This window comes from Nycticebus coucang, chromosome 21 (genome assembly GCF_027406575.1).
Source record: "Nycticebus coucang isolate mNycCou1 chromosome 21, mNycCou1.pri, whole genome shotgun sequence".
Lineage (NCBI taxonomy): Eukaryota > Metazoa > Chordata > Mammalia > Primates > Lorisidae > Nycticebus > Nycticebus coucang.
Window position 1 is genome coordinate 15306723 of NC_069800.1, and position 26284 is coordinate 15333006.

Consider the following 26284-nt stretch of genomic DNA (forward strand, 5'->3'; position numbering starts at 1 on the left):
CTCCCCTAAGTATGAGGCTGAGCTGAAATGTTCATAGTTGGGGACCTGGAGTAGCCCTGGGCCAACGACACTGGGCAGTTGCTGGTGGATCAGCAGCCCAGTTCCCTCCCACCTGGCTGGGATAAGCAGAGGTGGGTGTTCTCTGCCTGCTGCCAGCTGCCACATCCCTTTACTGCTGCCTTCCTTCTCCACCTTGCCCCACTCCGGGGGCTTCCTGGGACCACCCTCGCAGTGGGGCTCTGGCCGGGGGCTGGCGTCTGGGGAGCCAGGGGTCTTGGCTGCAGGAGCCCTTCTGGTGCAAGTCCTCAAGGAAGAGGCCTCTCCTCAAGACACTGACCTTGGAACACGCTGCATGGCTGGGTCCTTGGAGTGTGCGAGTTTTCAGGACTGCATTAGGGTCAGTTTTTTGTTAAACTTGAAGCCCCTTTCTGGAATCTCTACGTTATAGGTGGGATATTGGGTAGGTGGAAGGAGGAGGCTGAAGTCTGCAGGACTGACAAACAATAGGCCTCATGCTGACGCTCTCCCGAGAACAGAACTGGCCAGACACTGTCAGCACAGAGCAAAAACCACTGAGGACCCAGACTCAAAATTCATGGCGTGTTTTCCCATAAATGAAGAGCATTCGATTGGCTATTTTATCCAGATTGATTTGTTGAATATTTGCTAGAAACGAGTTCTTTAGGCGATGGAGTGTGAAATAGCCGCACTTCACTGTTCACTTAGCTTTTGTACTTCTGTTTTTGAGAGGAAAAAAAAAATACTCCTCTAAATTGTACACAAGGTCAGTACAAAATTAATATATACAAACTTGTGACTGTTGGCAATGTCGGCTCAGAGGGACAAAGAAAGTTTATTTACTACATAAAAATAAATAAGCCAATAAAATACGTGACGTGAGGAACAGGGGACCAAGTGAAAAACAGAAAACGAAGAGGCACCTGGAGCAGGCTCCACGCGTAAACACTCGGCATCTAAGCAGTGTGCGTGCTCTCTCTACTGAAGCAGACGGATGAGAAAATACATAAAATTATCTCTCTCCCACCATTCCGGGCCCTCATAATGTCAACTGCGAAAACTGTCTACTTCGAAGCTCACTGCCCAAACTTATTTCTATAGTGTCCTGGGCTCAAGATGTGAACAGAGCACAGGACAGGAACCACAGCCATCAACTCACACGGGACTTCTGTGGCTGTCTGGAAGGGACCAAAGTCTTAGAATTCTGCATTTCTGTAGTCTCGTGGTTTTAATGGTGGGGCCTGACGTGCATAATAAGACTGGTAGGTAGTATTTATTGCACCCGTGCCTCAGAAGCAGCGCTTGATACGGCGATTCCAAGAAAAGAGCAGGGAAATGAGCCAGGGCGGGAAGAGCTGCTAACAGAGGAACGTGACCAGGAAGCTTCCCAAGATGGGCAACTAGTGCCTCTTCCTGTGTGGGGAAATCCGGGAGGCAGAGTAGAATGTGCTGGTCAGTGGGGCAACTGAGGCATGAGGGAACTCAGGTATATATCCACCCCCAAACCTCTTTCCATCTGAGTCCTGCCTCAGGGGCTACTGATTTCCTGGCATTTCTTGACTGTTCTGCATTCAGACAGAATGGGCTACAGAGGCCAGGAAAAACCTGGAGTTGCAGGAGATGGAAGGTGGAAGTCGGGGGAAGGCATGCACAAGTCATAAGCACCAAGGGGACAGGTGGGGGAGAGTTTATTTGGTGCCTGACACTCTGTGAAGAGCTTCACAAACCTGCTTCCATGTACTCCTCAAAGCAACACGAGGAGGTGGGCACTGTATCTCCAGTGGCAGATAAGGAAGCTGAGGCTTGGCAAGGTGAAGCAACTTGCCATGGCTACGAGCTACTAAGTGGAAAAGCTGAGGCTGAAGCTCAGGTGGGTTTTACTCCAAGTACATGCTCTAGACCTGCAGTCCCCAACCCTGGGCCTGTTAGGCACTGGCTGCACAGCAGGAGGCAGCCAGACAGGAGAGCATCTGTATTGACAACTGCCCCCAATGGCTCATATCACAGCTTGAGCTCCGCCTCCTGTCAGATTCACGGCCACTCCCGGAAGGTAGAAAAACTGTCTTCCATGAAACTGATGGCCACAAGGTTGCAGACTGCTGCTCTGAACCATCCAGCTCAGGTCCTGAGAGGTCAACCCAGCAGCGAGGCTGTGTGAAGCCGTGGGACCTGATGGTTAGACCTGGGCCTTCTGAATTCAGTCTCTTGAGTGAGGGGGACGCAGCGATTCAAGACGTTTCCAAACATAATTTACTCTCTTTGTGCTAATCCTCTCTGGACACCACTTTTAGCTTTGTGTTGACACTGACAAATTAAGGACATGCTCAGCACTTTTCCAAGAGTAAACAGCAAATTCCACAAGCTGTTCTAATCATTTTTCTTTTCCAGAGTAAAATCCCTTAACTAAACACGTCTGCCCAGAAGTGAGTTGTTGCTGGGACCTTTCCTACCAGATCTGCTTAAATTTTAAAACAATCTTAGTTAAAATGAGTCCTAAGTATTTTATTTGTTTTTGATGCTATTGTAAATGAGATAGTTCATTGTCAGTGTGTAGAAATGCTACTGAATTTTGTATGTTGATTTTGTAACCTGCAACTTTATGCTGAATTCATTTATTAGTTCTAATTGTTTTCTGGTGGAGTCTTTAGGGTTTTCTATATCTAAGATTATGTTGTTACCAATTTCATGTCTTCCCTCTCTATTTTTATAGTCAACGTATATTTCAAAATTGCTTTAAAAAAGTGGATTTTGAATGTTCTCATTACAAAGAGATGTTAGGCTGTGAGTGATGGCTATGTTAATTAGTCTGCTTTGCTCATTTCACAGTGCATACATCATCCTAGCACTCTGGGAGGCCACGGCGGCCGAATGCTTGAGCTCAGGAGTTTGCATCCAGCCTGATCAAGAGTGAGACCCTGTCTCTACTAAAAATAGAAAAACTAGCTGGATGCAGAGGTGAGGGCCTGAAGTCCCAGCTACTTAGGAGGCTAAGGCAAGATCTCTTGAGCACAAGAGTTGGAGGTTGCTGTGAGCTGTGATGCTACGGCACTCTACTCAGGATGACAGAATAAGACTTTACCTCAAAACAAACAAACAAACAAAAAACAACAAACCAAACAAAAATCACATTATGCCCCATAAATATATACAATTAGTACATGTCAGTTAAAATAATTTTCAAATCCTCTGCAGCAAAGAGCTTCTCCCTGAGCCCTGGGCTTAGTGGAAGTGCCAGCTACAGGGTGGCTTCCCGGGCCATCCCAGCCCTGTTGCTCACAGGGGTAGCACCTGCGTCTGAAAGGATGTAGCTCTGGTCCCATGACCAGAGGTGATCTGTGATGGGTTAAGCTAGAGCAGGAAAGGTATCTTTAGTGGGGTGTGGGGAGGGGGACAGAGAGAAGACCAAAAAACTTAACATTTACTGAGCCAACCTGTGCTCCCACTTTGTAGGTGTAGAAACTGAGCTCAGTAGAAATTCTGGAACTAGCTCCAAAGCACTGAGCTTATTGGCAATATACACATTCTCTGACTTGTGATCTGAGTGTCCTTCCTCCTCAGCAGAACATCACCTCCTGTCCTTAGTAGGTAAGCCTAGTGGCCTGGCAGTGCCCTCCACACGTCCTGCTTGTTTGAATGACACCGGTCATCCCTCAAGATGCCTGAGTGAGGAGCATTGCCTCTTTGCTGGTGACCTTTTTTTGATTCTTGATTTCAAGTTGGCAACACAGGCAAAGGGAAGGAAGATGTTCATGGCTAGACCTCCTAGGGTACCCCCGGCCACGTATGAACTATGTACATTTATATTAATTAAAATGAAATAAAACCAAACCACTCCTCAGTCACTCCAGCCACATTTCAAGTGTTCAGCAGCCCCTGTGGTCTGTGGGTACCGTATGACACAGCACAGATAGAGAACTGCTCCGTCAGCATGAACAGCTCTGCAGGACAGCGATGGTCCAAAACTTCAAGTTGAGTCTCAGAGCCAGAAAAGCAAAAGGATAGCCTTGAAAGACAGAAGTAATCCCTGGGGCCAAGGTGGAATGTGTGCTTAGATATACAAAGTGCTGGGGAGGTGGGTGCTAGGGAAGGGGCCTCCCCATGCGCCCCAGGGCCCTGGCCATTCCATTCCCTGAGAACCAGTTGCGGCATCACTGGTTTATTCTTTGGCTTTTGACAAAAACAATCTGGGCCTGGGGAAACAACATCCAGGAAAACTACTCCTCCAAATATTAAAATTAAACACCAGAGGGCAGCACCTGTGGCTCAAAGGAGTAGGGCGCTGGCCCCATAGAGGTGGTGGGTTCAAACCCAGTCCCAGTCAAAAACTGCCAAAAAAAAATAAATAAATAAACACCAGATATAAATGGAAGAAGCTCAGACACCACCAAAAGAAATTCATTTGTTGAGGATCCTTCTGGAAAGAACAGCTCCCTCACCTCCTCTGTCAGGGCTGACGGGGAGGCAGTGAGCTGGGAGTAAGGCGTCCTCCCACGTGGCATGTGGGCCCTCCCAGGAAGCCACCTGCAGCCTCAGGCTCCTTTAGGACACCTCCAAATCAGACTGCACTTCTGTTGTAGGGGGGCTGGGACTCCTCCGCCCTCCATGCTCCTGAGGGAGCCAATTCTGTCACACTGACCGAGGGCAGGTCAAGCTGGTGACTCAGGACCAGGCAGGAAGAAAATGATCTGTGCCCATTAGGGATTCACAGGGCTGTGGACTAAGACATCAACTAGTGCAGGTAGTTAGTGAACGAGCAGATGCGGGTCTGAAAGACAACCCCGGAGTGTCAGGGCCCTAGTGGGAGCCCAACTGCACATCTTCACAGAGAGGAAGGCCTGTGTGGGGAGGGGAGAGGCCCAGGCCGCCCAGGCTGCCCAGCGCTCTGCCCGGCATGGATCTGCGCAGTTGAGGCAATTTGGAGCAGACCTGTTTAAATCACAAACCAGAACACCCTGAGGGCTTCCCTCCCTGCCATCCAGTTTTCTCTGCAGCCTGGGGAGGGAAGGAATCGCCATGGAATTACAAGACAGAAATGGGCACTCTCTCAAGTCTGGAAGCTCATCTGGGGTGGGGGAGAGAATGTGGCTGAGTCATAAAGTGAGATTCCCCAATTCCCAGTCTAGACACCCCCTCCTGGGTGGCAGAGGGATATAAAAAATGGTGTGGTGCACAGGAGTTGAGGGGCTGAGGAGACCACCCACCTTGCGATCAAGCCCTGGGCATCCTCACATGGGGACAGTCATTAAGGTCCTCTTTGTCATTCTTGGAGCACCTCCATCTGCAGGAGGAGATGGTTGCCCAGCACTGGAATCCTGCCTGGAATTCCGCCAACATCCTGTCCCAGGCAGACCTCGCCTCCCTTATTACACACAAGCCCCCAAAGGGCACTGGACACTGGGGTGCTGTGAAGATGGAGATGTGGTCATGGTGTAGGCAGAAGGTTAGGGGATCCCTGGGGCCTACACATCCCTTTTGCTGCTCTGGGAAGCCTGAGTTGGCCTAGATGGAAGCCCCAATATTTGGGAGGCAGGGAGTCCTTTCAACAGCTCAGTGGGGGAGGGAGAGTCCCTTCTGTGTGAACTCCTGGGTTTCCCGTGGGACTTCTCAGAGAAAGTCAAGGGGTAGAACGTGAAGGTGCAGATCAGAATTGCTCTTGCTGATGTCTGTCCCCTGCACATCCATGAACAGGCTTGGGATGCTGCACTGGTGAGCAGCCCTTCTCCTGACTCACTGCAGACTTAGCCTTTGTCATGCTACAGAGTCATTTCCAGATGTGCAATGCTCTACCCTCCCTTAAACCTAAGCACTTGGAAATATCTGCCTGCTGAGGAGGCAGATATTTACACTAAAAATGGGGGGGAGGGGAAGGGTCAGGCACAGTGGCTCCTACCTGCAATCCTAGTGCTCTGGAGGCTGAGACAGGAGAATCCTTGAGGTCACTAGTTCAAGACCAGCCTAAGCAAGAGTAAGACCCAGTCTTCAGTAAAAACAGAAAAACTAGCCAGGCATTATGGCACCTGTAGTCCAACCTACTCAGGAGGCTGAGGCAGGAGGATTTGCTTGAGTCCACAAGTTAGGCTGAGTTAGGCTCGTGAGTTAGGCTGATGCCCCTGCAGTCTAGCCAGAGTGAAAGAATGAGAGGAGGAGGGGAGGGGAGGAGAAGAGATGGAGAGGAAGAGGAGAGGAGAGGAAGAGAAGAGAAGAAGGGAGGAGAAGGGAAGGGAAGAGAGGGAAGGGGAGGGGAGGGGAGGGGAGGGAAGGGGAGGGAAGGGGAGGGGAGGAAAAAATGGGAAAAGAAGGCTCAAAGTTTGGGAAGGATTCCCTTGAAAGCTGTGCAGGGAGTATTTATCCGCTGAAGAGTTTGACCTGTTAAGGATAGATAGCTGCCAACACCCATTTTGAGAAAGAATTTCAAACATTGATTCCTTAAAGCTTCCTGTACTATAATAAAAAATGTGTTTCTTGGTTTATAATCTCAAAGATTTGGTTATCTATGTCCTACAAGATAATAAGCAAAATTTCACGAGATGTTTATAAATCACAGACTACGGTCCTAGAAAATTATTTGGTCTTGTTCCTCTATTTGGGACAAGCTGAATGGGTTACAGGGTGCAAATTTCCTCCGACAGGAAATCCTGCTTTTAGGTTCTCAGTGTTACAACAGGTTGGCTATAAAACAAGTTCTAAGACCAGAGTGATTTCTTGAGGATATCTTTTGTTGAAAAAGTTGTGAGGATCACAGATTTCCCCACCAGTAAGGAAGCTGTACATGAGGAACAGCCAGAAGGAAAAGAAAATGTTTTTTAAAAGTACAATCTAGGGGCTTAGGGTTTCTGATTTCCACCAAATCAAAACGATCCAAGGGATAATTAAAGCTACAGTGTTCAGTAAGTTGAACCAGAAATGGCTGTTTGAGTTCCACAGAGCACACATAAAAGAGGGAAGTATTTACGTGAAAGAAAAGAAAAAGAGGAGCAAGCTTTGACATTGAGGTTTAAAGGGTTTCAAAGATGGTCCTAGAAGCATCCATGTCCCCAGTCCTGCACCCAACTGAGATTGAAGGCTGCGAGGCTTAGCAGAAAAGTACACTCATGGGGCCCATGGAAGGGGCAGTTTGAGTTCAACTACAAACACTAAGTTTGAACAGGTTTTAGAGTATAATCTGAAAGGACTGGAGCTCTGGTTGACATCTGCAATTAGGGCCAGTTTACCCCATGAAAGACAGCCCCACCCCTGGGGGAGTCTGGGGTGACCAGACTTCCAGCCATCCCTCCCTGCCAGGGCAAGGCAGACCCAGTTCTTAAGAGGCCTGCACGTTTACATGGGTGGAGCTGGAACATATTTTTCTTAGTAAAGTATCTCAAGAATGGAAGAAAAAGTATCCAATGTACTCAGCCCTACTATGAAACTAATTTATAGTTTTCATATGAAAGCTATAACCCAGTTATAACCTAAGAATAAGGGGAAGGGGGAGAGGGAGGGGAGGGAGGGGGGAGGATGGATGGAGGGAGGGTGATTGGTGGGATTACACCTGCGGTGCATCTTACAAGGGTACATGTGAAACTTAGTAAATGTAGAATATAATTGTCTTAACACAATAACTAAGGAAATGCCAGGAAGGCTATGTTAACCATTGTGATAAAAATGTGTCAAACTGTTTATAAAACCAGTGTATGGTTCCCCATGATCACATTAATGTACACAGCTATGATTTAATATTAAAAAAAAAGAATGGAAGAAAAAGTATCCGATGTACTCAGTACTTTTATGAAACCAATTTATAATTACTCAGACTTCCTTATGAAAGATAGATCATAACTATAGCCCAGGATGAAGGAGAAAAGTGGAGGGGGATGGGAGGGGAGGGGGTAGGTTTGATAGCGAGAGGGTAAATGGTGGGACCACACCTATGGAGCATGTTGCAAGGGTACCAGTAAAATCTATCAAGTATAGAACATAAATGTCTTAACAGAATAATTAAGTAAATGAGGTGAAAGCTATATGAATTAGTTTGATGTAAGCACTCCAAATTGTATAAAAAAAATCAACACATTGTACCCCACATATGCATAAATGTATTCATGATCTATGTGTATATGACTTAATAAAAGGGGGGAAAGTAAAAAAAAAAAGGGAGGGGCCTGTAGACCCCGGGTGCTGTTCGGCCCTCCAGACTCCCAGGCCCAGGGTGTTCCTCAGGGTCCCTGGGACTCCGGAATCTTCTGCCCAAATGGCCCTGAGTCACTTTCTGTGGCCTGCCTGGGTCTTTCTCGACTCATGGAGGGCAGACCACTCTGGGCCACCCCTGACCATGTTTGACCGTATTCAGCCCTAGCCCTAGGCAAGGAGGGGTGGCTGAGGGATGGCGCATTAGGAATCTGCTTCCCACTGCTTCCAACGCCACAGCTAAGTCACCTCATGGTGCCTTCCATGCAAGGTCTCACCGCCCCCTCCCTCTCACTCTCCACCCCCCACAGCCTGGGTTTCCGCTCCCTCCAGGCTCCCTGAACTCACAGGTGTCTCTATCCTTGACCACGGGGTTTCTGATTCCTGCCTAAAGTCCCTTTTGTCCATTCTCCTTTGGAAAATGTTCACTTTCCAAGAGCAAGAGCAGCACTCCTTGCCCTGTGGATTCTAAGGTGCAGGGCCCAGGGCAAGGGGTTAGAAGTAGCATTAGATACCGATGACTTCAAAGTGCTCAGCTGCAGGCTGATGCCCCCTCTGTGAGGACGTGTCCAAGGGGGATCGTGCCCCTTACTGTCCACTCTTTCTGCCAGCCTGGCAGGGCACTCCCATGGAAAACAGAGGACTTCCTGGGTCCCTGAGCTCATGAAGAGCAAGGGAAACGCACCCCTCCACCTTCAGCTGATGATGCGATGGGTCTAGGGGAGCTGGAGGTGGGGAAAGGGTCCTGCCGCGCAGGCGTCTGGGGCCAGCAGCTCCCGCTGTTTGGACACCAGGAAAGGAAATCTCACATCTCAGATGTCCAGGCACCCAGGTGCTAATGGCTACTAAGGAATTCTTGGTTTGTTTCTGTGTGTGGCTCTCTTCAGCTGTGCGACAGGGAAGCCTCGCTGGTGCCAAAGGTGGCAACCATATTAATTGCTCAGCACGCTCAGCTCTCTGGAGAGGCAGGGAAGGCAGGAATTCTCCTTAATCATTTGGTATTTCCAGAGGATGTCTTTGCTGAAAAGGGACCTTTTTGTATGTTTTTTTGGAGAGGGTGTTAAGAAAGAGTTGACTGCCACCCACTGAGGGTGCCTTGAGTCCAGAGGGGTCAAGTGTCGGTCTGAAGCCACACACAAAGCAAGGCCAGCACAGGTGGACTCAAGCCCTTGTCTTCTCTGACTCCAGAGCCCTGGTGTGTCTGCTGACCTTCTCCTGGTGTGGACTGAGAGGAAGGTCTCTATCCCCTTCCTTGAATCACAGTGGGCTGCTGACTGCAAGATAGCATGGTGGAAGTGACGCTGAGGGACTCCCAGGCCACTGATGTAAGACTGCGCCTTCCTCCTCCTCTGAGTGCCCAGTGGAAGTCCAGCTGTCTGAGGCTGCTGCACTGGAGAAGCCACCTTGGTGCTCTGGCTGACAGTCCCAGCTGGGCCGGTCCTTCAGCCAACCCAGCGCAGCTATCAGACATGGGAGCCTGGTGCTCCAGCTCCAGCCATCTGTGTCAACCCCTCCAAGGCCGCAGACCTCTAGGAGAAGCATTGCCACCGTGGCCCTTCTGAATGCTCCGCATACCCGACCCATGAGCAATCTTAAACACTGCCTGGGCACACTGCTAACTGGGGAGTCTGTTTCACTCTAGTAAATTGAGTACATCACTAGCCGCGATGTCACCTAGTCCAGAATTCGGCCTGGAGCTTCTGGGCTCCACAGCCAACCGCTCCTTGGACATGTCCTCCCCACACCTCCAGGTGAGCCCAAAGCGAATCAAAGATGGACCTACTGGGTCTGTATTGGAAGATGCTGGGACAATGGGGTGACATTAAGAGGCGGGAAGAGAAAGGAAGGGAACGTGTTTTTATTGGTCACCTACTATGTGCCAGACACTGTTGGCTGCCATGACACTTCACCATTAACTTAACCAGTGCTTTGCCCCTACCATGGGCTGAGAGAGGGTCTGGGAATGAGGTCAGTTGCAGAACAAAGTCCCCGCCCTCATAGGGCCGACATGTGAGTGAGGCCAGTTACTAATGAGCACATAACTGTCACCAGGACAGGCAGCATGAAGAGAAATCAAGCAGGGTGAGGGGACGGCTGCAGCATTTTAGAAAGTCTGGCTAGGAAAGGCTCTCCAGGCAGGTGACAAGAAGGGATAGTGGAGAGCTAGACTTGGAGCCCACACTTTGGGCACTCATATGACAGCAAGAATGCAAAACAGACGTCTTCCTGCTTAGATACCTGCAGTCTATAAACAATGATCCATTCAGAGATGGGCTTGGAGGATGCCCCCACCCAGGGCATGAACGGGAGGGCAGGGAGACTCCTCTGGGGCCCTCTGCTGTCCCCTGCCCTCTCCAGGCCTGCCCTGCAGACCCACAGGCAGAGAGAGGCAGGAGAGGGTACTTACGCAGAGCACATGGAGGACCACCGCACCTTGCCTTCTGTCCTCGTTGGTGAAGATGTCCTTGGGGAACTCATTCAGGGCTAAAGAACAGAGAGAGAAAGCCAACTCAGTATAGATGACGTTTTCAGTGCTGCGGGTCTGGGGCAGCACCCCCAGCCCTGGTTTTAATATGGGTCCACAAACTTGGATGAGGAAAAAACACTACATCCTTAAGTTCACCAAACTCTAACCAGAATTCAGTGTTTCCTTCAGTTCAGAATGTAGGTGACAAACCACAGCAGTATTAACAGCCCCCGGGACTCAGTCGTCAATGGCAACTTTTCAGACACATCACCCGTCATGTTCGTGAGGCTCTCACTATAGGCTTCAATGAATTCCAGGTCACCACCTGTGACCTCAGCTGTTCATGAGGGACGACTAACTTGCAAATCTGCTAATATTCCCCAACTTTATTTTGTTGCCAGCTGCATTTCAGTATAGTCAGTTTCCATCTGCATGTATGCTTTGAAAAAGGTTTTTCTGAGCTGGGGCCTGCAGGCCTTCCCCGGGTCACCAAAGGGGTCTGTGGCTTGGGCAGGTTGTGGCCGCTTCTGTCCTTTTCCACTTTGCCTGCCAGGGCTTGGGGGAGAGCCATTACAACAGCCCATCCTCTCCCTGCCCACCTTTCTAAACTTGATTTCTATTTTCTGCTGGACTGGACTGTCAGCATGAGGTCCCACACCTCTCATACCAGGGGGCGAAAGCCAGGCTCTGTGAACCGGTGGTCCCATGTGACCCCCACCCCTAACTGTGTTCCTCTCTCTGCCTCTCATAAAGCCACAATGGGCCTCTATAGCCAGGTCCTCACTTCTCTGCTGCTTCTCAAAGCCTCCTGTTGTCCCCCCAGTGGGAATCCACGGCTCCCTTCTCTGCAGGACACGCCACCAGGTGCTGCAGGGCACAGCACATGCCACCCTCAGCCCCAGCCCTGCTTTGGTGGACATCACCAGCTGGCAGAGCTGCCTTTCCCTGGGAGCCCGGGGATGTCTCCAAGGCTTTCTCTTTCTTTTTTTTTTTTTTTTTTATTAAATCATAACTGTATACAATGATATGATTATGGGGCATCATACACTTACTTCATAAACCATTTGACACATTTTTATCACAGTGGTTAACATTGCCTTTCCGGCGTTATCTCAGTTACTGTGCCAAAACATTTACATTCTACATTTACCAAGTTTCGCAAATACCCCTGTAAGATGCACCACAGGTGTGATCCCACCGATCCCCCTCCCTCTACCCACCCCCCCCTTTCCCACTTCCCCCTATTGTTAAGTTGTAGCTGGGTTATAGCTTTCATGTGAGAGCCCCAAATTAGTTTCATAGTAGGGCTGTGTACATTGGGTATTTTTTCTTCCATTCTTGGGATACTTTACTAAGAAGAATATGTTCCAGCTCCATCCATGTAAACATGAAAGAGGTAAAGTCTCCATCTTTCTTTAAGGCTGCATAGTATTCCATGGTATACATATACCACAATTTATTAATCCATTTGTGGATCGATGGGCACTTGGGCTTTTTCCATGACTTAGCTATTATGAATTGGGCTGCAATAAACATTCTGGTACAAATATCTTTGTTATGTTGTGATTTTTGGTCTTCTGGGTATATGCCCAGCAGAGGAATTACAGGATTGAATGGCAGATCTATTTTTAGATCTCTGAGTGTTCTCCATATATCTTTCCAAAAGGAATGTATTAATTTGCATTCCCACCAACAGTGCAGAAGTGTTCCCTTTTCTCCGCATCCACGCCAACATCTCTGGTCTTGAGATTTTGACAAGCCAATTAAAAACATTCAGTGGGGAAAAGATTCCCTATTTAACAAATGGTGCTGGGTGAACTGGCTGGCAACCTGCAGAAGACTGAAATTGGACCCACACCTTTCACCATTAACTAAGATAGACTCTCATTGGAGTAAAGATTTAAACTTAAGACATGAAACTATAAAAATACTAGAGGAGAATGCAGGGAAAACCCTTGAAGAAATTGGTCTGGGTGAGTATTTCATGAGGAGAACCCCCTGGGCAATTGAAGCAGCTTCAAAAATACACTACTGGGACTTGATCAAACTAAAAAGCTTCTGCACAGCTAAGAACACAGTAAGCAGAGCAAGCAGACAGCCCTCAGAATGGGAGAAGATATTTGCAGGGTATATCTCTGACAAAGGTTTAATAACCAGAATCCACAGAGAACTCAAACGCATCAGCAAGAAAAAAACAAGGGATCCCATCTCAGGCTGGGCAAGGGATTTGAAGAGAAACTTCTCTGAAGAAGACAGGCGCACGGCCTTCAGACATATGAAAAAATGCTCATCATCTTTAATCATCAGAGAAATGCAAATCAAAACTACTTTGAGATATCATCTAACTCCAAGGCTTTCTCTACTGGTCCTTAGCGAAACCATCGCCAGCTGATGGTGAAGATAAGAAAAGTGGCACCTTCTTGCCACTTGTCTTGTTTTGGGTTCCCCTTCAAGCAGACCCTCTCCCCAGGACTTGGGAGTACCCAGTTTATTTGGGGGGCAACTACAGGATGCCCGGAGTGAGGGAGACAGCGAGGACAGGAAGGAAGATGAGTCCAAGACGATGGTGCTAACAGGTGGATGGATGGCTGCCGAGGACATGCGGCCCCTATCCGTGGGTCATGGGGGACCCCGGGGTGGCCAGTGGATTTGCCCACTCCTCAAAAAGGCTCTGCTCTCTGCTTGCAAGGCAGCACTGGGGGAAGGCGTCACACAGGTCTTGGGTCAGAGCCACGGGGTATACGGGCCAGACGGAGGAAACAGCTAGACTATGAAGCAGGCTCACCTTGTACAGCAAGGAATGGGAGTCCGTACTGCGGTTACAGATGGGAGCCTTTATGGAGCATAGATCTAAATCTTCTCACCACACACCCATACACACACAGTAACTATGGAGAGGTGACATATGTATGGTTAGCTGGAATGTGGTGACATGTACCTACCTCCCAAGATCAAGGTGTATGTTAAGCACATGCACGTTTTATAAGTCAGTGACCTCAACGATTGAGAATCGATCTCTTTTAAAAGAGAAAGGCTCATCTGTGCATTTGCAGATGATCCCTCATGAATTCTGTGTGATCCTTTAGACACACAAAGAAAGAAGAGACGAGAAAGAGACGGATCACCCAGGTGTCCTCTAAGCTGAGGTTGTTCTGACCAGGCTGCACTTAGTCCCCGGATCAGCCAGTCCGGAGGAGAGATGATCTGGAATGAGTGTGAGGGGCAGAGGGCGGTTCAGCCCACGTTCACATGCACCTGCCTTGTACTTCACCCCCATGACCCCGGTTTATCTTCACAAAGCTATTCACATTTTTAGATGAGGAGCCCAAGAGGCAGAAAACATTTGGTAATGTACGCGAGAACACCACAGCTAGAAAGCTGCCACACAGGGCCACACACCCGGCAAATCCGGTCTCTACCCTGGCGTGGATGTGCCACCTCACACGCCCTCTGCCCCCTTCTTTCTCCTGACTTCCTCCACAAACAAGGTCTGATCTGACCTGCATTCCACTGCCCACCCCCGGAGGGGACGTGGAGGCTTATATCTCTGCGTTTCCTGCTTGGTGCAGCTGCCTTAGGGCTTTCTAGCCCTGGCCAGTCCCGGAGTTGACAAGGCACCGCTCTCACCCTCCTCCTGCCCCGGAGCTGGAGAGCAGAGGTGGGATGCCAGATAGGTTACTGAGCACACAGCCGCACCCACGGGAGACCAGGCAGCAGTTTGCCTGGGACAGGGCCAAGAAAGGAGGCTTGCATGGGAGCTGGGTGGCTGAGGTGTGCCGGAGGTGAGGGGTGGCAGTGGCTCTCCTTTCCCTCCTCCCTGCAGGCTTCCTCCGTGACCAGCAACGTGGCTTTAAGGGACAAGGCGGACCCAGCGTTGACTCCCTGCTGCCCCTCACTGCACTCCCTCCGAGAGCTCCAGAGGGTCAGGGAGTGCCACAGCTGCACAAAGGTGGCAGGTTGGTGGGTGAGGGACTTGACTTTTGAATCCAGACATTTTGATTTTAAATCCTCTTGACACTCAACAAACTGCAATGGGATGAAGGCAGTGACAGTGCACACGGGATGCCATAGGCCTCACTGTCTGACAGGATGAGGGTCTGCTCAGAGGTTTCCAGGCCTGGCCTGCACCGTGGCCCTGCTGGGGGCCTGCAGAAGTCTGTGCCTGGGCCGGGTAGGATCAAAGGACCAGCTGCTGCCCGGGAAAGCCACTGAGGAGCCTAGCAGGAGCGGGAGGGGGCGCGGGTGGAGCAGGCACCGCAGGGGACTATCCAGGGTCCTCCCTCCTCTGAGGACACGGACCTTCCTCCTGCTCTTCAGGGAGTAAGGGGCTTGGCAGAGACCTGGGTCTGCTCTCCAGGCCCTGGTCCATCAGCCAGTAGCTCCTGACCCTCAATTAAAGATGCCTCCCCCATCAAAAGCCATGACTGACCACGAGAAAGTTTGAAGACTCTGTGGGGTGATGACAGCCACTGTTCCTGTGCAGTCGCTGCCAGGGTCTGCAAAAGCAGCAGCCATCACCCACATCCTGCTGGGATGAGTGCAGTGGGTCAGTGGCTGTGATGGAGGAACGAGGTGTGGGGGCTAAGGAGGCACAAAAGAGCCAGGAGAATGATTTAAAATCAATTTTCTTTAAGAAGAACCAACTTTTTCCAACTTGGGCCCTGCAGAATGGCTCCCACAAAGAAGGGGAGCCAGAAAAAGAAGGGCCCTTCTGCCATCAAGAAGGTGGTGACCTGAGAACACACTATCAACATGCACAAGCGCGTCCCTGGAGTGGGCTTTAAGAAGTGTGCCCCTCGGGCACTCAAAGGGATGCAGGAATTGGTCCTTAAGGAGATGGGGACTCCAGATGTGGGCAATGACACCCAGCTCAGAAAAGCTGTCTGGGCCACAGGCATAAGGACTGGCCCATACTATACCTGTGTGCGCTTGTCCAGAAAATGCAATGAAGATGTAGATTCACCGAAGGACCCAATGACGCCATTTTGGGCCTTCTTCATTTCTTTCACCATCTCAGGCTTTTGTCCTCCACCTTTGAGACGACCTAAAAAATCCTTTGTCTCGCTTCTTAGTAAACCACACCTCTCCTACTTCCCAGAGTGTGCCTGCCTCCTGACCGTTGAGATGGGCAGGACCCTATCAGTTTTGAGTTCTAATATAGGCATAAGAAATAACCAATCCCAAGGCCAAGTGTTATTGCCCCTGCCCCTCACCCCATGTTCACTGCATAAAAACACTGCCCACGACGGGCTCGGGGCTCTCGGCTCCAGTTACGTCTGGAGAATGCTGACAGCCCTGGCTGGAGCCTGAATAAACACCCTCGTGCGATTTGCATCAGTGTCTGGCTCTCTCGTGTGGTCACTGGGGATTCCGATTCTTAGGTGTAACATTTGGTGCATTGGCCAGGAATCCCCAAGACTGGAGAGACCCCATCAGGAGGGCCGGTAAGTGTACTTGTCTTTGTCCTTGTGCCTTTGTTCTGCGTTGTGGTCAGAAGATGACCTAGGTGGACGCACTGGAGGGCCCCCGACTAGAGGCAGTGGAAGACGTTCTCACCTCCCTGGGGGAAGGCTGGGACATGGAAACCACAGCCCCTGAGAGTGGGGATCACATGGAATCGGTCCCCCTAGGACTTTTGAGTAAGGGCGGGCTACGCCCACGGACGAGCCTCAGGCCGTCCATTTACTTTCAGTTTTGCTTCAATTCAGCCCACGGCCGTGTCTGCCTTTGTCTTTGTGTAGTCTGTGCTGTGTGTTGGTTGAGCGACTGAGACGATGGGACAGACTCAGACGACCCCCCTTTCACTTATCCTTGACCACTTCCAGGACTTCCGGGCCCATGCCCAGAACCTGGGTCTAGTGGTAAAGAAAAATAAACTTGAAACTTTTTGCAGGAACAAATGGCCGACTTTCCATACTGGATGGCGCCTGAAGGAACTTTCCACCTCCCTTTTATCCTCCAGGTTAAGGTTATTGTCTACAGGCCTAAGACGGGCCATCCCAATCAGCTCCTGTCCATCACCACCTGGCAGGACCTGGTGGAGAACCCCCCTCCTTGGCTGAAAAGTATCTTACCACCCCGGGTGGAAGGAAACGAGGCCAGTACAGCAGAGGCCTGCACAGTGTTTGCCCTGTGGGAAAACCCTAAACCCAAAGAGGCTAGACACCCCCCCCACCCCACCCCCGCCTCCTTGTATCCTGAGTTGCTGAGGGAGGCGAGTCCAAAACAACTTCCCCCCCACCTCCCTTTAATTCAGGCGCGCCATAACGCTCAGCATTATTATACCAGGAGAGGCTGAAGCAGCAGCAGCAGTAGCACCACCTGCCTGCAGCCCACCGCACACCCGCAGGAGGGCCCTACAGGACGCATCTGGGCAGCCTGGGCGGGCTGTAGCCGACTCTACGGCCTTACGGCTCCAGGCGGTGGGCCCTCCTGAGGAGGGAACTTTACACTATTGGCCCTTCGCCACGCGTGACCTGTACAACTGGAAAATGCAGAACCCTAAGTTCTGAGAAAAACCCACCGCCCTTATTGACTTACTAGATTCTGTCCTTTTCACTCATCAGCCAACTTGGGACGACTGTCAGCAACTGCTGCAGCTCCTCTTCACTACCAAGGAGAGGGACCGAATCTTGGCAGAGGCATGGAAGTCCATCCTAGACGACAATAGGCAGCCTACCACAAATCCAGTATTAATTGAAGCTGCGTTCCTACTGACCCGGCCAGATTGGGATTTCAATATGGCAATAGGTAAGGAGAGACTCCGGGTTTACCCCCAGACTCTAATGGGGGGTCTCTGTAAAGCTGCGAGGAAGCCGACTAATTTGGCTAAGGTAGGGAATGTGCAGCAAGAGAGGGATGAATCCCCTTCCGCCTTCCTGGAGCAGATCATGGAGGCGTTCCGCACTTACACACCCATGGATCCAGAGGTGGAGGGAAGTAAAGCTGCAGTAATGACGGCTTTGTGAATCAGTCAGCTCCAGACATTAAAAGGAAACTTCAGAGAATAGACAGGTTGACAGTGAAGACCCTGCAGGACCTGCTGGTGGTGGCTGAAAGAGTATACAACAACCGAGAGAGCCCAGAGGAAAGACAGACACGTGCCAGCAACAAGCAGACCAAGGGCCTTGCTAAGATCCTGCTCACCGCCACGGTAAGTGGCTCTGAAGAGAAGAAGCAGAGGCTGCGGAAACTGGCCACCGGAAAAGGTAGGGAGTCGCCCCGGAAATATCAAGCTCGGCTGCGGAGAGACCAGTGTGCATACTGCAAGGAGACTGGCCACTGGGCCAGGGAATGTCTAAAAAAACAGGACAAGGAGGATCTCCCTCGCAACCGAGCCCATGTCCTAGAATTTGAGGAACTCAGTGACTAGAGGGGACAGGGTTCGGATCCCCTCCCCGAGCCCTGGATAACCCTTAAAGTGGAGGGGGCGCCAATAGACTTCTTAATAGATACAGGTGCACAACACTCAGTCCTAGTTGAAAGCAGAGGCAAGCTAGCCTCCAAGAAGTCCTGGGTGCAGGATGCTACTGCGATGAAGCAATATTCATGGACCACCCGGAGAACAGTGGACATAGGGGCAGGTCAAGTGTCACACACATTCATGGTCATCCCAGACTGCTCTTACCCCTTACTGGGTAGAGACCTCCTTAGTAAAATCGGAGCGCAAATTTCTTTCAGACAGACAGGGACATCCTGTCCATGTTCTCACTCTGCACCTAGAGGATGAATATCAGCTCCATCAACCACCTCTGCCACCAGCCTGAGCAGATATCTTCGGGTGGCTGGACTCCTACCCGTCAGCCTGGGCTGAAACAGTGGGAGTGGGGCCCCGGTTATAGTTGAACTCAAGCCTGGAGCTGAACCAGTGTGGGTACGGCAGTACCCTATGACCCCCGAGGCCAGAGAAGGAATTCTGCCACATATTCAACAGTTATTAGATGCAGGGATTCTAACCCCATGCCAGTCCCCAGGAACACCCCCTTGCTGTCAGTAAAAAAAAACCCTCACTAATGATTACCGGCCAGTTCAAGACCTCCAGGAGGTTAATAAACGGATAATGGACATACATCCCACTGTGCCAAACCCCTATAATCTCTTTAAGTTCACTGGCCCCATCCCAGACCTGGTATACAGTATTAGATTTAAAAGACACTTTCTTCAGCCTGTTGCTGGCACCCCAGAGCCAGGCCCTGTTCGTCTTCGAGCAGAGTAATCCAGAGAGGGGCATCAGTGGGCAGCTGACGTGGACCCGCTTGCCACAAGGGTTAAAAAACTCTCCAACTATCTTTGATGAGGCCCTGCACGAAGACCTGGGTGAGTTCTGCAGGCAGCACCCCAACCTAACTGTCCTTCAATATGTAGATGACATTCTAGTGGTGGCCACCAATGAACAGGACTGCCTGCAAGGCACATGAGACCTGCTTGTCACCCTGGGGGACCGGAGGTATCGGGCATCGGCAAAGAAAGCCCAGATCTGTCAGCAAACTGTAAGTTACCTGGGATATACCCTTAAAGATGGTCAAAGGTGGCTCACTGAGGCCAGGAAGCAGACTATACTTAAAATCCTAACCCCAGCAAACCCCAGGCAGGTGCAAGAGTTTTTGGGGTCTGCAGGGTTCTGTCGACTTTGGGTTCCAGGCTTTGCTGAAATCGCAAAACCCCTCTATGAAGCCATGAGGGAGGGCCACCCCTTTGATTGGACAACAGAAAGAGAACTAGCCTTTCAAAAACTTAAGACTGCTTTGCTCTCTTCCCTGCTCTGGGACTCAATGATATTACAAAACCATTTCATCTCTATGTAGATGAACATAAAGGAATAGCCAAGGGGGTGCTGACCCAGCCACTGGGGCCCTGGAATCGCCCAGCAGCATATTTATCAAAGAAACTAGACCCAGTAGCATCAGGATGGCCCCTTTGCCTCTGCATTGTGGCGGCCACTGTGCTGCTAGTAAAGGATGTAGACAAACTCACCCTGGGGCAGGAACGGTCGCTGACCACACCCCATGCCATTGAGGGGGTCTTGAAACAACCCCCAGACTGGTGGATGAGCAATGCGCGTCTAACACAGTATCACAGTTTGTTGCTAAACCCACCACGAATCAGGTTTTTGCCCAGCACTGCCTTAAATCCTGCCACTCTCCTGCCCAACCCGGACATGGAGACACCACTCCACAATTGCCAGGATATCCTAGCCCAAGGTCACAGCACGCGTCAAGACCTGACCGACCAATGGCTGCGGGATGCAGAGGAAACCTGGTTCGCGGATGGAAGCAGCTTCATTAAAGACGGTCAACGGTATTCGGGGGCGGTGGTGGTCTACGAGGCAGGTACGCTTTGGGCTGAGCCTCTTCCAGCCGGAACCTCCGCCCAATGGGCCGAATTAATTGCCCTCACCAAGGCTTTAGTTCTAGGCCAAGGAAAAAAACTTAATATCTATACTGACAGTCAGTATGCATTTGCCACTGCTCACATACACAGGGCCATCTACCAGAAGAGGGGGTTGCTGACAGCTGAAGGGAGGACCGTTAAAAACAAAGAAGAAATATTAGACTTATTAGCCACCATCTGGCTGCCAAAAAAGTTAGCCATCATCCATTGTCCAGGACATCAAAAACCTACCACTCCGGTGGCAAAGGGCAATCATCAGGCGGACAAAGCCACCAGAAGTGCAGCCCTCAAAGCCACACAGGCCTTGATGGTTAACTACCTGATACTGGGTCTCCAGTCCTGCCAGAAGAGCCTGAATACACCCCTGAGAACTTACTGTGGATCCACTCCATCCCTCAAGCCCGTAACCCTTCCCCCCCCCAGTATAACAGCTGGTGGCGCACAGCCGATGGGAAAACTATCCTCCCCGCATGGCTGGGACTAGATATCTTGCAGCATATGCACCAGGCAACCCATATGGACAGTAGGGAGTTAAGAGATCTAGTTCAACATGCACAGATTAAGATTGAGCAAGTGGATACAAAAGTGGACCAGATAGTAAGCTTGCAAAGCTTGCAAGCTCACTAATGCCCAAGCCGGGCATAAGACTCAAGGCACCCATATGAGAGGGACCAAGCCTGGTGCGTATTGGGAAGTGGACTTCACAGAAATTAAGCCTGGTCAGTATGGGTACAAATATCTCTTAGTTTTTGTAGATACCGTTTCAGTGTGGGTGGAGGCATTCCCCACCAAGAGGGAAACCACACAGATGGTGACTAAAAAGTTATTGGAGGACATTCTTCCCAGGTATGGACTGCCAGCTTTAATTGGCTCAACAGGCCAGCCTTTATTTCTCAGATAACTCAGGGCGTAGCCGCTGCACTGGGAACAACCTGGAAATTACATTGTGCATACAGGCCCCAGAGCTCAGGACAGGTAGAAAGAATGAATAGAACCTTAAAAGAGACCATAACTAAATTAATCCTGGAGTCTGGTGGAGACTGGGTGACTCTGCTTCCCTTTGCCTTACATAGGGTTAGAGATTCCTCCTATGCCCTAGGTCTCTCACCCTATGAAATTCTCTATGGAACACCCCACCTCTTATTCCAAATAACCACATAGATCTCTTAACGGAGGTGAATGATGAAGATTTTCTCCTTTCCCTCCGCTGTTACCAGCAGGTTCAAAAAGAGAACTGGAACCGCCTGAGTGCCACCTACGCGGAGGGTCCAATTCCAGAGCCTCACAAGTTCCGGCCAGGGGACTGCATCTATGTCAAGAGACACCGGCGGGAGACTCTAGAACCCCGGTGGAAAGGGCTTTACACTGTGATCCTGACCACCCCCACTGCACTCAAGGTCAACAGCATCGCCACGTGGGTCCACCATACCCACGTCCAGTTGACAGACCCATTTGCCATCAGAGAGGACTATGCTCCACAATGGAAGCTCGGGAAAAACCCTGCCAACCCACTCAAACTCAAGTTCAAGTGTCCAGCACAATTGTCCTGATAAAAACCCTGACTCTCTTATTAACTGTATGTGCCCCCCCACTTGCTTAAGTTCCCACAAAATCCTCAGCAGCCCACACCGACCTTTTAACACCACCTGACAGATCCTGGGAAGAGTCAAGGGGGGGAATTCTAAACCAAACCTGAGGCTATACCCATAAGGTGACTGGTAGACTACAGATCTACAGGTAGACTTAGACGATTTAATTGGAACCGTTGGGTGGGATACCAGTCACTATTATGTGTGCCCTGGTTACGGGGTAGACAAGTATGGCGGACCTGAACATTTTTTTCTGCCGAGCTTGGAGTTGCGTCTCCACGGACAACATCATGTGGGATCCCCCTTACAAAGGGGATCTCATTACAGTAAGGAGAGCCACGGCAGCCCCACCGTCTTGCTGGCGACTGGGAGCGCGGAGCCCTTCAGATCAGCTTTGCGACCCGGTTCTCATCAGATTCACGGCAGAAGGGAAAAAGGCAGTAGGTTGGGAATGGGGAAAGACTTGGGGAATTCGTCTGTATGACAGCATTCGGTGGCCTTACATGGACAAAGGGGGCACGTTCACTTTAAAGGTTATTTATTCCACCCCCAATTCAGGCCCCTCTTCAGCTGTTGATCACGGTTTTGCAGCCACACTCACTGGTCCTGGCTACTCCGCCCCTACTCCCCGCCTCTACGCCCCTCTACTCTCCCCTCTCCTGGCCCATTTCTCAGCCCCTCCCAACCAACCTCACTGGGCCCCCGGATCCTATTTGGGACCTTCTCGTCAGCACCTATCCGGTACTGAATCAATTGCGGCCAAGTTAACTAACGCACGTTGGCTTTGCCTTGATGTGAGACCCCCTTACTATGAGGGCGTAGTCCTCCAAGACAGCTTTACCCCTGGTGAGGCCGCAGCTTGCTGCTGGCATCAGAATAGTCACCCTCTCCTTACCCTTCAATCTGTCTCAGGGAAGGGAACTTGCATAGGAAGGGTGCCCACCTCTCATAGGCATCTATGTAACAAAATCTACCAGTGGGACGGAACCGGGTATCTGCTGCCCCCCAAAGATGCCTGGTGGGCTTGCTCCATGGGTCTGGCTCTGTGCATACATTCAAGGGTTTAAATGCAACCAAAGATTATTGTGTTCTTGTGCAACTAATACCTGGATTAATCTACCATGAGCAAGAGACTTTTTTTCAAAGATTTGAAAGCACAGGCTTTCGTTTCTAAAGGGAACCGGCACTCACCATCTCAGCCCTGTTAGGACTGGGGTTAGCAGGGACAGGCACTGGTCCTTGGAGCTCTAGTCCTCCAAGATAAAAACTATGGGGCTCTAAGAGCGGCCATCAATCTAGACATAGAAAGAATAGAAAAATCCATCACTCTACTTCAGGACTCCCTCACTTACCTCTCCAAAGTAGTGCTCCAGAACCAGAGAGGGCTCGATATGTTGTTCCTGCAACAAGGAGGGTTGTGTGCTGCTCTGGGCAAGGAATGCTGTTTTTATGCTGACCATTCCAGAGTAGTTAAAGAATCCATGACCCTAGTACAAGAAGGATTACAGAAACGTAGACACGAAAGAGAGCTAACTCAGAGTTGGTATGAGGATAGATTTAATTGGTCCCCGTGGCTCACCACCCTTATTTCTGCCATAGCTGGACCCCTACTTCTGCTCTTACTAGTCTTAGCAATAGGACCATGCATAATTAACAAACTTATAAAATTTATAAAGGAATGAGTGGGAACAGTGCAACTAATGGTTCTCAGAGCCCAGTACCAGCCCTTGAACCCACCCAAGCATCTCAGGCCCACCACAGAGGCCACTGAGGTCCCATGATTGGGTCCTCCTAGTAACAATGAGAAGGGGGGAATGAAGGACCCAACGACGCCATTTTGGGCCTTTTTCGTTTCTTTCACCATCTCAGACTTTTGTCCTCCATCTTTGAGATGACCTAAAAAATCCTTTGTCTTGCTTCTTAGTAAAACACACCTCTCCTACTTCCCTGAGTGTGCCCGCCTCCCAACCATTGAGATTGGCGGGACCCTATCAGTTTTGAGTTCTAATATAGGCATAATAAATAACCAATCCTAAGGTCAAGCTTTATTCCCCCCGCCCCTCACCCCATGTTCACCACATAAAAACACTGTATGCAACGGGCTTGCGGCTCTTGGCTCCAGTTACGTCTGGGGAATGCCGACAGCCCTAGCTCGAGCCTGAATAAACGCCCTCATGTGATTTGTCTCGGTGTCTGGCTCTCTCATGTGGTCATTGGGGATTCCAGTTCTCGGGTGCAACATCACCAAACAAGCTTTATACGTTGGTCACCTACGTACCTGTTACCACTTTCAAAAATCTACAGACAATGTGGATGAGAACTAACTGGTGATTGTCAGATACATCAAATAAAGTTATGAAACCACAGACAAAAAAGAATAAACAAAACATTCCTATTTGGTGGTGGTTAATAGTCATGTGGGAAGAATGGCCAAGTTGGATGTGTTCCCAGTGAGCTTCCCCTGACATCCACCCACCCTGACCACTTTTTATCCTAGCTCCTCTCAGAAAACATGTACCAGATGATGATGGGACTGGAAAAATGGTTCCAAAGATTGATGCACAACTTGCAAAAAATACTACATGTATTTTACTTTCCTTCTTTTGTATGCATTATCTTTTTTAAAAAAAGAAGTTACAGGAAGAGATTATATCTAACAACTGAGTTGGGGGGCTGCCCTTTTCTTACTCTCCATGAGGTGAGTCTTCCCTCAGAGTTCCCAAAGGCATCAGGAGTGGACTGGAGAAGTGAAGCCAGGTGGGGAAGAAGCTGATTCCACAGCTCAAACTTGCTGGGAGATACAGAGTTGTCTCCAGCAGGGTCAGGAGCAGGGGACTGTCCATGATGCCCATCCATAACTGTGAGGGCTGTCCCAAAGGCACTGACCTCTCCACACTTCTACTCAGCCCTGCATTGGCCAAGCCAAGCACATTCCTGAGGCCACAGAAGGTCCTAGACAGAGTCTCAGGTGATATGTCAAGAAAGCCATCTACAAGTCTGGGTGTGGCCAGGCCAGAGTCTGCCACAGCCTGCTGTGACAGAACTCCACTGGCTGTGTGGCTTGAGCAACAGACATCTACGTCGCACAATTCTGGTGAGAAGTCCAAGGTCAGGGGGCAGCTTGGCTGGTTCTGGTGAGGGCTCTCCTGGCTTGCAGACCACCACCATGTCACCGGATCCTCACACATCAGAGTGAGAATGAATTCTGATCTCTTACTCATCATCCTATATTGGGGGCCCACCCTCATCACCTCATTTGGTCCTATAATAATTACCTCCCAAGGCTCCCATCTCCAAATACCATCACTTTGGGGCTTAGGACTTCAACATAGGAACTTGGAGAGGGCCACAAACATTCAGTCCATAGCATCTCCCAGGCTTCCTTGTGTGAAAATTATGAGCCATATCCAATACATGTATAACTGGTCATAGCGCACTGCAGCCCGGAAGGAGGTGGGGAGGCAGACGGAAGGCACTGCCCAGACATGAAGTCAGAATAAACTATGATGAGACTTGCACTCTCAATCTAGCATGGCAGGGTCCAAATATTAAGGCTGCTACTCTCACTAGCTAGATAGAAACGCGTTCTTATAGTAACCACTGGATTCTACCACATTGGAAGTTTCTTCCATTCATTTGCAAAGGGCACTGCCAGATGACCCCAGCATCAGAATTGGGAAGAGCCCCATTGCCAGAGAGCCGCTGGGCAGAAGCTCTGTTTGAAAGGTTCCTACAGCTTTTTATTTACTCTGTCGGCCTTGGCGTATGTACTGTGCCCACAGCCTTCCAACACCCATGTTGCCATTTCACTCAGGGTTGCCTTCTCACGGTTACAAAGCTCTTCATTCTGCTGGTGTTTATTCTTCCTAAGGAAGGCACAGGCCCAGAGTCAAGGCACGTGAACTCAGCTGGGAATCTGGAAACGTGGGGCTTAATCCCAGCACCCCCACCATGTGGCCTTCAGTGGCCTGTCACCTCAGCTTTCTATGCCTCAGTTTGCCTTTTGATCATCTGAGAAATGGCCTCTGAGGTTCTTCGTCCCTCAGGTCCAAGCAGGTAGTACAGGGTGGCACCCATAGCAGATGCCTAATAAGTGTCCATGGGATGAAGAGCTCTGAAGAGAAGAGACCTTGGACACAGCCCAGGGACGAAACAAGTCCACTTTGGCCAGTTGGTCCAGTGGTTCAAGGAAAGAGCTGCAAGAGCAGTTGAGCTTACTTCCCAGAAGCTGCACAAACTCTCCTCCTGGCCACACACCCTGGTGTCTGGCACACGCGTGTGGGGCATCTCTCCATGGGAGCCTCATTCTATGCAGACAGAATGGCGCACTAGACTGGAGGGCTCTGCCAGCTGCTTCTTGGCCTCAGGCTCTGCATCTGTAGATTGAGGGGTGAGGCAGCGTGAGGCTTCAAGCACCTCCGCCATATCCAGCAGCCAGGGCTGACACCCTCCTGTTCAAGGATGCATCCTCACTCCAAATCCAGAAGAACTCGGTACATTTCTTCAGGCTTGAGCTAGGATGCTGCTGTCTTTGGGGACAACATTTTCCTTGGGGGGAGAGAGTCAGATTTTGCACAAGAGCCCACAGTGGGGAAACAGGCCCAGGTCCAGAGACTTCCTGTGCCCCACCGCACCCATTTCTCCCATATGTACA

At 50.3% G+C, this 26284-nt stretch overlaps 1 protein-coding gene across 3 annotated transcripts in view; it reads right to left on the bottom strand.

Annotated features, from left to right (window-relative positions):
- SLC24A3 (solute carrier family 24 member 3) overlaps positions 1 to 26284 on the bottom strand; it is a 542017-nt gene that overhangs the window by 193284 nt on the left and 322449 nt on the right. For all 3 annotated transcript variants that reach the window (XM_053574485.1, XM_053574487.1, XM_053574486.1), the window contains exon 3: positions 10592 to 10668. In XM_053574485.1, coding sequence (XP_053430460.1) covers positions 10592 to 10668 — 77 coding nt within the window. The remainder of the gene's footprint in view (positions 1 to 10591; positions 10669 to 26284) is intronic.